This window comes from Halichoerus grypus, chromosome 2, assembly GCF_964656455.1.
Source record: "Halichoerus grypus chromosome 2, mHalGry1.hap1.1, whole genome shotgun sequence".
In the NCBI taxonomy this organism is placed as follows: Eukaryota; Metazoa; Chordata; class Mammalia; order Carnivora; family Phocidae; genus Halichoerus; species Halichoerus grypus.
In genome coordinates, this window is record NC_135713.1 from 172,436,853 (window position 1) to 172,446,573 (window position 9,721).

Consider the following 9,721-nt stretch of genomic DNA (forward strand, 5'->3'; position numbering starts at 1 on the left):
CTTCCTCCCACCCCTCCGGGGCGGGGGGGTAGCTAAAAATCTGGCAGGCTGAGTCGGGAGGGGCTGCAAATCCAGGCTCGGGGTTCAAGAAGAATTCTTCCAGGGCCGCGCGGGCGAATCTGTCAGGCTCAGGGACCCAGCGGAACGCCAGCCCGACCCCCCCCCCCCCCCGCCCCGCCCGGCCTCGCGCTCCCCTCCGCCTCCCTCCTGCCGGCGCGAGCGGGCGGCGCGCTCCGGAGGGAGAGCTGGGCTGGAGGTTTACTGCCCCCTCGGCGCCCGCACCTGCCCTCCGCGCCCACCCCTGAACCCGCGCCGACTGGGCAGCCGGGGGCGCCCCCCACCCCTCTCCCCCCGGGCCGGGGAGCCGAGGGGCAGCGCCGGAGCCCGGGGGGAGCGCGGCCCCGCCGGCCGGCCGATCAGGGCCGGGGGCAGCTAGGACGGCCCCGGGTAAGCGGCGGGAGGAGGGGAGGCGGACGGGGCAGGGCCAGGGGGTGGGGGCGGCGGGCGGGGAGCGGGGCGGCGGGGCTTGGGGGCCGGGGCGAGGAGGGCGGAGGGGGCCAGCGGGATGGCGGGGAAGCGGCGCGGGGCGGCCACGTGAGAGCGGGAGCTTGGGGGGGGTGCCTGCAAGGTGCTGGAGGCGGAGAGCAGGCAGGGCTCCGGCATCCCCCCCAGACTCCCACCAATCAGGTCATGGGGAGCCCAGCAGCCTCCGACGCCCCCACCCGCCCACTCCCACACGAACGTGTGGGGACAAACAGCGGGCAGACATGTGACTCGGCCCATGGGACCGCAAAGCCAGGTCCGTCAGTCTGGGGCAGGACTCGTGTGTCCAGGTCGAGCGGAGGGGACAAGAAGCAGGCTTTGGCCCCAGTGTGTGTCCCCGGTCTTTTGCCGGGGCGCTGTCTGCAGACTCACTGCAGAGCGCAGGCCTCGGGGAGGGAGCGCTCAGGGGGCTGGGCCCTGATTCTCGGGACAGCCCCCTTCAGTCCCCACCCAGCTAGGGACGGTGGGTTTTAATAAGCACTTAGACCCAGGACCCCTGCCTGAGAAGAGGGAGGGGGCACCGATCACCCCTGAGTCAGGGACAGAGCCACACTTGGGCCTGGTGAGTTCCAGGAGGCTGGCCCCAGCCTATTGGCCTCTCTTGCATCTCCTCCCTGGCTCCAGCACTATCCCCGTTTATTTCGCAGCTTTTCTCCAGAAAGGGTTGATTTCTGCGAAGGGAGTGTGGCGTCCAGGAGAATCTGCAGGTAGGACACATCCTAGATACCTCTAAGTGGCCACACCCAGAGAGAGGTAGGGGACTCTTCTTGCATTCCTTGCCCTCTCTTCCTCCCCCAGGGTGCCCCCCTCCCCACCTGCTTGTGCTGGTTATGTAATTAACCCAGCTGAGGCTCTCTGCCAAGCTGACAGTGTCCAGGGAGGCCTGAGGGGCCCAGGGCCTGGAGGGATTTATGGGGAGGAGGGACCGGTCCTTACCCCAGTGGGAAGCCCAGGGAAGTAGGTAAACACCTGTTGGGGAAAGGACACCACATGGGGCAGAAAGGAGATCAGGGTCCTAGTCTTAGTTGATAGCTCAGCTGGCTGTGTGGTCTACACTTCCCTGAGTCTCTGGTTTGGGGTTTCAGTTTTACTTTCAATAAAACAGGGAGAAGAGTCTCTCTCTCTCTCTTTCTCTCTCTCTCTCTCTCTCATATACACACGCACACCACACTACATGTACATGAGCAACAGTGGTTAGTGACCCTTCCTGGGATTGCTAGGAGTCCCGTTGAGATTTTAGAAAACCTCAGATAGATGAAGGATCCCTGTACCTAACTAACAGTGGCCCCTGTTGATTGCACACCTACTGTTGTGGGCACTGGGCTTTACTTTTCATGACCTTGCTTTCATGGCATCACAACACCCAACAAAGTTTCTTGCCCAAGGACACACTTTAGGTGGCAGAGCTGGGAGTCAGACCGTGGTGGGTCTCACCCCAAATCCTGCCCTATGTTTTACTATGCTGTATGTACACATACCCAGTGGACTGGATTTTCTGAGCCAGGCCAGACTGAGGGCCATTCAGCTGTGAACTGGGCAGATATGGAGAGAACACACATCCACAGAGGAGACACGCACACATGCTGAAAAGCATGGCCCTGTGGGAATCCAGCACACCCATCTGCCCTGGGCCCACACAGCAGGCACTCGTGTCCCCTCCTGCGAACAGTCCCTGGACAGGCGGTCTCAGGCTTACACCAGCCTCCCTGGTCACCAGCCCCATCAGAAGGAGAAGGCAGCTGGTTAGGAGGTTGACTTGGATTATCTCAGAAATAGGGGCTATTAGCCCCACTTTATATATGTGCAGAGCATAGCTCAGATGGGGCAGGTGATGTGCCCTCGGACCACAGCTAGGAAACATCATAGCTGGGGTTTTATACCTAAGCTCTAAAGTCACCAAAACTGAGCAAGCAAGGAGCGAACGGAACCAGAGCAAGGCGCAAGCCTGTGGCAGCCCTTTCCTGGGCACCTGCTGTGCGCCAGGCCCTCTGAGCTCGTGGGGGATGCCAGAGAATGAGACCTTGGTCTGTAGGCATGCACCAGCTAGAATCGCTGAACTTGGAGGTGGGAGGTACTGCAACGTTGTGGGGGGTTGGGTAGTTGCTGTAGCTTGCCATGTGCCCTTGGGCCCACTTCTCGCCCCCTCTTGAGTCTTCGCTAAAGTGGGAACACCTACTATCCCTGAGGGACACCGTCCTGACGATGGGTCACCATGTGCGTGTGCTAACATGAAGTACTCTACGAGTGGCAGGCTCTGGTCCAGGGTTCTCAACGGGGGGCATTTGGAAGTAGGGGATGTTTTTGGTCATCATGGTGACTGGAGCCGGCTGCTGGCTTGTACCTTCTAGCAGCAGGGCTGTAAGACGGCCTGCCCAATAAAGAACTCTCTCCACAAAATGCTGGGAGCACCTCCTTTGAGACACACTGGACTTGGCTCCCCCCCCATCCCCCAGGCTCTGTGGGGAAGCTTGGGGAGCTTGGGGAGCTTGGGGAGGTCAGACCTGGCCAGGAAGTCATAATATAGGAAAGAGTGATCCCCACCGGTGGGTGGGTGGTGCGGGGGCGGGGGGGGGGGGTTGGACGGAGAAGGGAGGATGGAGAGGCTCGAGATGCAGCTAGGCGTTCTGGGAAAGGGAAGGCATGCCGAGGGGCAGTAGCAGCTGCAGCCGAGTCCCCGAGGCGGGCAAGTACAGGACAGATCCAGGGAAACGCGGGCCCACCAAGCCCACCTCTTGTCCCCACAGTCCAGGTGGAGGCCGCAGAGGGCCCAGGGCAAGCAGGGGCAGCAATGGTGGGTCCTGACGGTGGCTGAGCCCCCAGCCCCTGGAATATGCAGCCCGGGGGAGCCCCAGGCAGCGGCGAGGACGCGGTGGCGGAGCGGGGCGGGAGGCATGGTCTCCACCTACCGGGTGGCCGTGCTGGGGGCGCGAGGCGTGGGCAAGAGTGCCATCGTGCGCCAGTTCCTGTACAACGAGTTCAGCGAGGCCTGTGTGCCCACCACTGCCCGCCGCCTCTACCTGCCTGCCGTCGTCATGAACGGCCACGTGCACGACCTCCAGATCCTCGACTTCCCACCCATCAGCACCTTCCCGGTCAACACACTGCAGGTACGGGGCCCACTGGAGCGGCCAGCCGGGGAGTTGGGGGGCGGGGGCTGGGAGGGGGAGTGGAGAAGCTGGACTCCCACCTTTTCTGGGCTCTGGCCCCGTCCCCCATCCTCTGGCTCTGAGGGCTCCGTGCCGCACCCTGGCCCACCCTGCTCAGAGCCGTCATCTGTGCCCCGTAGGTCACGAGCATGTAATGTGTGGTGGGCTAGGCACCAGGGTAGAACGGTGCGCTGCGCTCTCTAGGAACCACGCATCTAACTCAGAGTCCAGGGAAGACAAGCAGGCTGTGCTTCCATAGGACAGTAAGTGTGTGCTTGGCGGCCTTGTGTCCGCTAAGTGGGACTGGGCAGGGAAGGGGCAGTGGAAAGAAGGGCAGGAACACTAGATGCCTGCCAGGATTCTGGGCTCTCAGACCCACGGCGTCTGTAGAAGGGACAGCAGAAGAAAAAGCCAGGGCCTGGGAAAGGTGGGCTCTCCAGGACGGGAGGCCGCAACCAGTCTTTTATCCAATGGCCTTTCTTTAAGTGATGCTCTGCCCCTTGACCTCTGGGCTGGTGCATGGGGCAGCCTTCCTGCAGGGGTTGGGTTCTGGTGCCCCCAGTGCCCTGGCTGATAGTGTTCCTTTCCCCAGGCTGCACGGACCACCAAGTCCTCCTTCCCTCAATCTCTCTGCCTCTGGCTTGGCAGGGGAGAGGCTGCAAGTGGGGGCTCAACTCTAAGACACATTTGCTCACCTAAGGAAGCCCCTGACAAGAGCGCATTCATAGGTTTCTCTGGAAGGACAGGCAGGGGCCACGGCTTGGCTGTTTGTGACCGCAAAGCCAGCCATCTCTGGGGCAGGGGCTCAGGCTCAGTACCATCTCGGCAACTCTGGGCAGGAGAACTGTGGCCCAAGTCCAGGGACACTTGGCAGTCCCGTCCCAGGTGTGGGCAATCCACACCAAAGACGAAAGCCCGACCCACACATCTGCCCCTTGGAAACCACGAGGTCAGGGCCGAGTGTCAGGGGTCAGGGCCTTGTGCTTCTCCTCCGCAGGGGACTTCAACAGCGCCCAAGTGGATCCGCAGACCTCATTCCAGTCTTGCTCACTGAGCCTTGCTTACTTTTTCACATTTTGTTGTAGATTAAATTTTAATTTAATTTCAGTTTTGGAATTCGTAAGACACAGTTTAAAAGTCCAAGCTTTGTAAAAAAAAAAAAAAAAAAAAAAGAAAGAAAGACCCAAAGAAATCCCAACTGTAAAAAGATACACCCAGAGAAATCCCAGTCCCACCCTGCCCTCTTCACCCTGATTCTCACCCCCTCTCGATGGCCATCCTCACTGGTTTTTTATTCACACTTCCAGTTTCTTTAGACAAATAAGAAAATGTGTTCTTATTCCACTCCCTTTCTTACGGGAAAAAGAAAATTGTTCTCCACCTGGGCTTTTTGCCTTACATTATAACCTGGAGATCTTCCCCGAATGTTAGTATCTGAATGTGGGTAGCATGGCGGCACTGACCCCCCCTGGAGAGATGGACCATGGAGTCCCCTCTTGTTAGACAAGTGGGTTGCTTCCCGTCTCCCACACCGATAGCCTTGTCCATTGTCTCTCTGCACACAGGGAGGCGTATCTGTGGAATCGAGCCCCAGAAATGGCAGGGCTAGGTCAAAGGATGAATGCAGCTGGATTTAGAAGGGGAGGTTTCCCTCCCCTTCTAGGAAGTTGCATATTTTGTGTTGTTGCGAGAGCACCGTATGTGATGAGTGCATGTTTCCCTAAAGCCTTGCCATCAGAGCGTGTTGTCCAACTTTGGGGGTTCTGACAGTCCTATAGATAAAATGTGATATTCTCGGTGGAGTTTTGGTTTGTATCTCTGATGATGACTGAAGCTGAGCATCTTTTCATAGGCTTAAGGGCTTTTGCGTTTCTTTTTCTCACAACTACTAATGATTTTGTCCATCTTTTCTTTTGAGTTGTTGCCCTTTTTCTTCCTGATTGATCCTGAGTTTTAGACTCTCCTGGATATCCTGGAGCACAGGAAAGGGATTATGAGCAGAGAAATACTGAGAAAGGAGCCTGCATGGCCCAAGATCAAATATAAAAGCTAAGACTCTCATGGCCACTGTCCGAAAAGAGAAATACACGCTTTCTCAAGGCCAGCTGAGAGGCAGCCCAGGAGAGTGGTCTGAGCCTCAGCTCTTCCCCCTACAGCCCCTTTCCTGTCAGAGGAGGAAGCTGGGGTTAGAGAAATAAGCAACAAATGCAGGGTCAGCACCTAGGTGGCCGAGCCTCCCTCAGCTCCTGGGTCCTTAGAACCGGACTCAGTATCCACTGCTCCTTCTCTACCTTGACACAGCCCCAAGATGGTGGCTTACAGTCTGGAACCCTGCACAGAGCCAGCTGGAAGGAAAGCTGAGCTTACCTGCTCCCTCCCTTCAATCAGGGGTGAAGGCACAACCCAGACAATCAGGAGCCTTCCTCCTCCCCGTCTTAGGAGCCCCCAGAGAGCAGGAAGGAAGGCAGCCTGGAGGCCCCCTGGAGGAGGCAGCCTGTGGGGGGAGAGGTGGGGTGGTCACCCGGCAGCTGTCCCGTCTCCCCAGCAGAGAGCTGGAAGAAGCTGGGAGCCTCTGTGCCTGTTTCCCCATCGCTCCCACTTCCTGCTGATCTCCATTCCTTGTGGGGGTGGGGGGAGGAACCCCGTGCACCTGGCGGGGGGCACCCAGGCTCCCAGAGGGCACCTCGTCCAGCAGAGTGCAGTCTTCCCCGCTTCCCTGACCCGAGAAGCCAGCCCCTGGTTCCCGACGGCTTCAGATTTGTCCCCGGCATCTTCCCCGTGCAGTAAAGTTACAACTGAGCACAAAGAAAAGATGCCACATCATCTCCCAGGGGAAATCCACTGCAGCCGCTTGTAAGCCTTTCAGTCGGGAGCTTTTCTGGAGCCAGACTGAACTCTCCACCACACCGGAGTCTTTCCTCTTGCGCTCCTGCTCTGAGGTAGAGAGCCCAGGCACAGCCCTTCAAGCCTGGCGCCTGCCGCAAGGCAGCTCAGAAGCCGGCGGGCACAGGCCAGCACACCCTCCTGCTTGCCCAGGCCCCCAAGGGAGAAGACCCTGGTTCCCTGTGTCCTTGGAGGCCTCGCCTTCCCCCAGCTTCAGAGACCCCCTTCTTTCCACACACCGGCTGCCTTTAACTGCTCTTGCATGTGCCATCTGTTGGAAAGTTAATCAGCTAATTCATCTCTTAGGGAACCTTCTCTCTAGTACACTCAGCCTTGCCGGGGGCTTCTTCTTCTGGAGCGGCTGCCCCTCCCCGAGAATTCGCCATAAGCATTCAGGAAGCTCTATCTCCCCGGCGCTGCCCTTGGGCCCTGGTCTAAGTCAGCCCCCACTGTGCAGCCAGTCTCAGTCTTTTTCTCCTCGGGCCTTTCTCCTTCTCAACCCTGAGGGCAGCGTGGAACAAACAGAAGGGGCAATTCCAGGGAGCAATCTAAGGGCAGTGCTATAGGCCGGAGTTGCATGGATCCCGGCATGGAACAGGTGGGGTTCAGGGCCACAGAGAGCTCACCAGCCTAGGTAGTACAATTAAAGAGCCTGTTAAGAGCCAACACAAAAAACGAGGAAGGCCTGGCTCTGGCCCTCGCAGGAGCTCACAACAGAACGAGGGAACTGGGATAAGGTAGAATCAGAGTGTTCTTAGCACACAGGAAATGAAGGGAGTAGTCCCCTGCTTGCAGGAAGGCTCGCTGGAGGAGGAGGAAGCATTTAAACTGGAAGATGGAGGATTTCAACAGATCCAACAACTAGTTCAGAGGGCTTGGCTCTTAGAGGCAGGCACTTAATACCTGTACTTGAACAAAGGACCAAGCATATGGATAAATGCATGAATGGGTTGGGCGATAAAATGAGACAAGGCAGATCTCAGCTCCAGATGTGCACAGGACAGTGAGTGCCACGGCTCTGGAGGTCAGGCAGTGTGACCTGCCCTATCCTGGCTTGGAGGTGGGGAAGCCGCTGCACCGAGCTCCTCCATTCTGCTCTGGACCAGGCCTCCTGGGGATGGGTGGGTGTGGGAGGCTTGGGGTGCAGTGGCAGGTGGGAATGACGTCAGTCTATGGCTGGAGGTGGCTGGGCTGAGGGGTGCCCTCAGGGTTGCTCTGACCTTGGCACTGGCTGGGGGTGTTGCAGGAGTGGGCAGACGCCTGTTGCAGAGGACTCCGGAGCGTCCACGCCTACATCCTGGTCTACGACATCTGCTGCTTTGACAGCTTTGAGTACGTCAAGACCATCCGCCAGCAGATCCTAGAGACGAGGTGAGGGGCCAGGATATAGTCCATTACCACCTCAGTGGGTGCCCCGGTGCTAACCACTGCCCTGGAAACGGTGCAAGGGCGGGGAGGGTGGGACATTGATGAAGTACCCTCTGGTTCCGGCACACACATTCAAACATACACATTTTACTGTCCCCATTTCTAATAACACACTTTGGGATTCTTACCACGGGGGGGCTGTCTAGTCTAATGCAGTGGTTAAGAGCAGAGGCTCTGGGAACAAAACTGCCAGGGCCACTCACCTGCATCACTTTAAGCCAGTTAACAGATAAGCCTCAGGTTCCTCATCTGTAAGATGGGGATAACAATTGTACCCGCCTTTTAAATCAGTTTTGATTAGAGCATGTAAGGCACCCCGAGGGCTGAGCGCTGCGCCTGGAACAGAGGTACGGTGGTAGCGGTACTGACCAGGCAGGCACCGCCCGCCCTTCTTGAAGTCCAGGGGTTGTGAGACCGGCCTGCGGAGTTCTGAGATTCCCCCCCACCCCACAGGGTGATCGGCACCTCGGAGACGCCCATCATCATCGTGGGCAACAAGCGGGACCTGCAGCGCGGGCGCGTGATCCCGCGCTGGAACGTGTCACACCTGGTGCGCAAGACCTGGAAGTGCGGCTACGTGGAGTGCTCGGCCAAGTACAACTGGCACATCCTGCTGCTCTTCAGCGAGCTGCTCAAGAGCGTCGGCTGCGCCCGCTGCAAGCACGTGCACGCCGCCCTGCGCTTCCAGGGCGCGCTGCGCCGCAACCGCTGCGCCATCATGTGACGCCGCGCCGCCCCGGGGACTGCGGGGCTCGGGCGGGGGGCGCCGGGGCGGGGGGGAAGGACTCTGACGCGCCCGGCCTGGCCCGTCCCCGCAGCCGCGCGCCTCGCGGGGAGGGGCGGAGGACGAGAGGGAGCCTCCTGCAACTGCCCGGCCCAGCCCCTCTCCGCATCCGTCTTCCTGGGCCCGCCGCCTTTAGTGCTGTAGCTAGCGCCGTGCCCGGGCCGGGCCCCAAGGGGCGCCTTGGCCTTTTGGGATCGCGAGGGTGAGCGCGGGGCGTGGGGGTGGGGAGGTGCTGCCTTGGCCGGGGCCCCCACCCGTCTACTCCAGAGAGTGTGTCTGTCATTGCCCTGCGTCTTCTTTCCCCGTGTCTGTCATCCCAAGCGTCTGTTGGTCCTTAGCTGTCTTATCCACCCTCCCGTCCACCCTCCTGCCCCCAGCTCCGTTCACAGGGCTCTCATTTCGTTCATCCCCTTGTCGCAGATCCTGGCAGCTTCTCTGTGAGGCCAGCCTTTGGACCGTCAGCACCACCGGCACAGGGCAGAGAGATGCGGGTGGCCCAAGGACCGTAATCGGGGTCCTAGGGTTGAGGTCCCAGGTCAGTCAGGAGGAGAAAGGCTGAGCTCTCCCCCTTCCAGGGAGATCTCCCCGCCCAGCAGCCCCCAGAGACACAACAACTTACCTTCCAGCCTTAACTCGATGGTCCATCCCTGCCGGGTGCCCCTCATCCCCTTCCTGACCCCAAAGCCAGATCACCCCCTGGGTTAAAAGTTTTTTTTTTCTCGACGGGAGCGTGGAGAGGGAATCCCCCAAAGGATAAATTTATTTCCACGATGCCAGGTTCCAGCCCTCTATTCCCTCCTGCGTTGGGTGGTCTGCAAGATTGGGGGATGTTGGGTTTGGGGGGCTGGTGGTGGGCAAGATGGTGTCCCGGGGTTGGGGGAGAGCGGTTAGGTTGCGCTAGTAAAGACTCTTATTTCCCCATCCCACTCCAATCTGA

General features: G+C 59.2%; 1 protein-coding gene across 2 annotated transcripts; it reads left to right on the top strand.

Annotated features, from left to right (window-relative positions):
* Positions 1-212: 212 nt before the first annotated feature.
* RASL10B (RAS like family 10 member B) lies at positions 213-8,746 on the top strand. Of its 2 annotated transcripts, none has more exons than XM_036094463.2 (5): positions 213-447; positions 1,191-1,296; positions 3,288-3,650; positions 7,819-7,943; positions 8,454-8,746. In XM_036094463.2, exons 3-5 carry the CDS (start codon positions 3,435-3,437, stop codon positions 8,722-8,724), a joined length of 612 nt encoding a protein of 203 aa, XP_035950356.1. In that variant the 5' UTR covers positions 213-447; positions 1,191-1,296; positions 3,288-3,434; the 3' UTR covers positions 8,725-8,746. The 2 variants fall into 2 exon arrangements, with proteins under 2 accessions (XP_035950356.1, XP_035950355.1); XM_036094462.2 differs by having other exon boundaries at positions 1,191-1,250.
* Positions 8,747-9,721: the final 975 nt, after the last annotated feature.

Coding starts and splice junctions, on each gene's coding strand:
- RASL10B (XM_036094463.2), top strand. CDS start 3,435: ATGGTCTCCACCTACCGGGTGGCCGTGCTGGGGGCGCGAGGCGTGGGC. Junction 3,651..7,818: donor TCCCGGTCAACACACTGCAG/GTACGGGGCCCA, acceptor GGGGTGTTGCAG/GAGTGGGCAGACGCCTGTTG. Junction 7,944..8,453: donor CAGCAGATCCTAGAGACGAG/GTGAGGGGCCAG, acceptor CCCACCCCACAG/GGTGATCGGCACCTCGGAGA.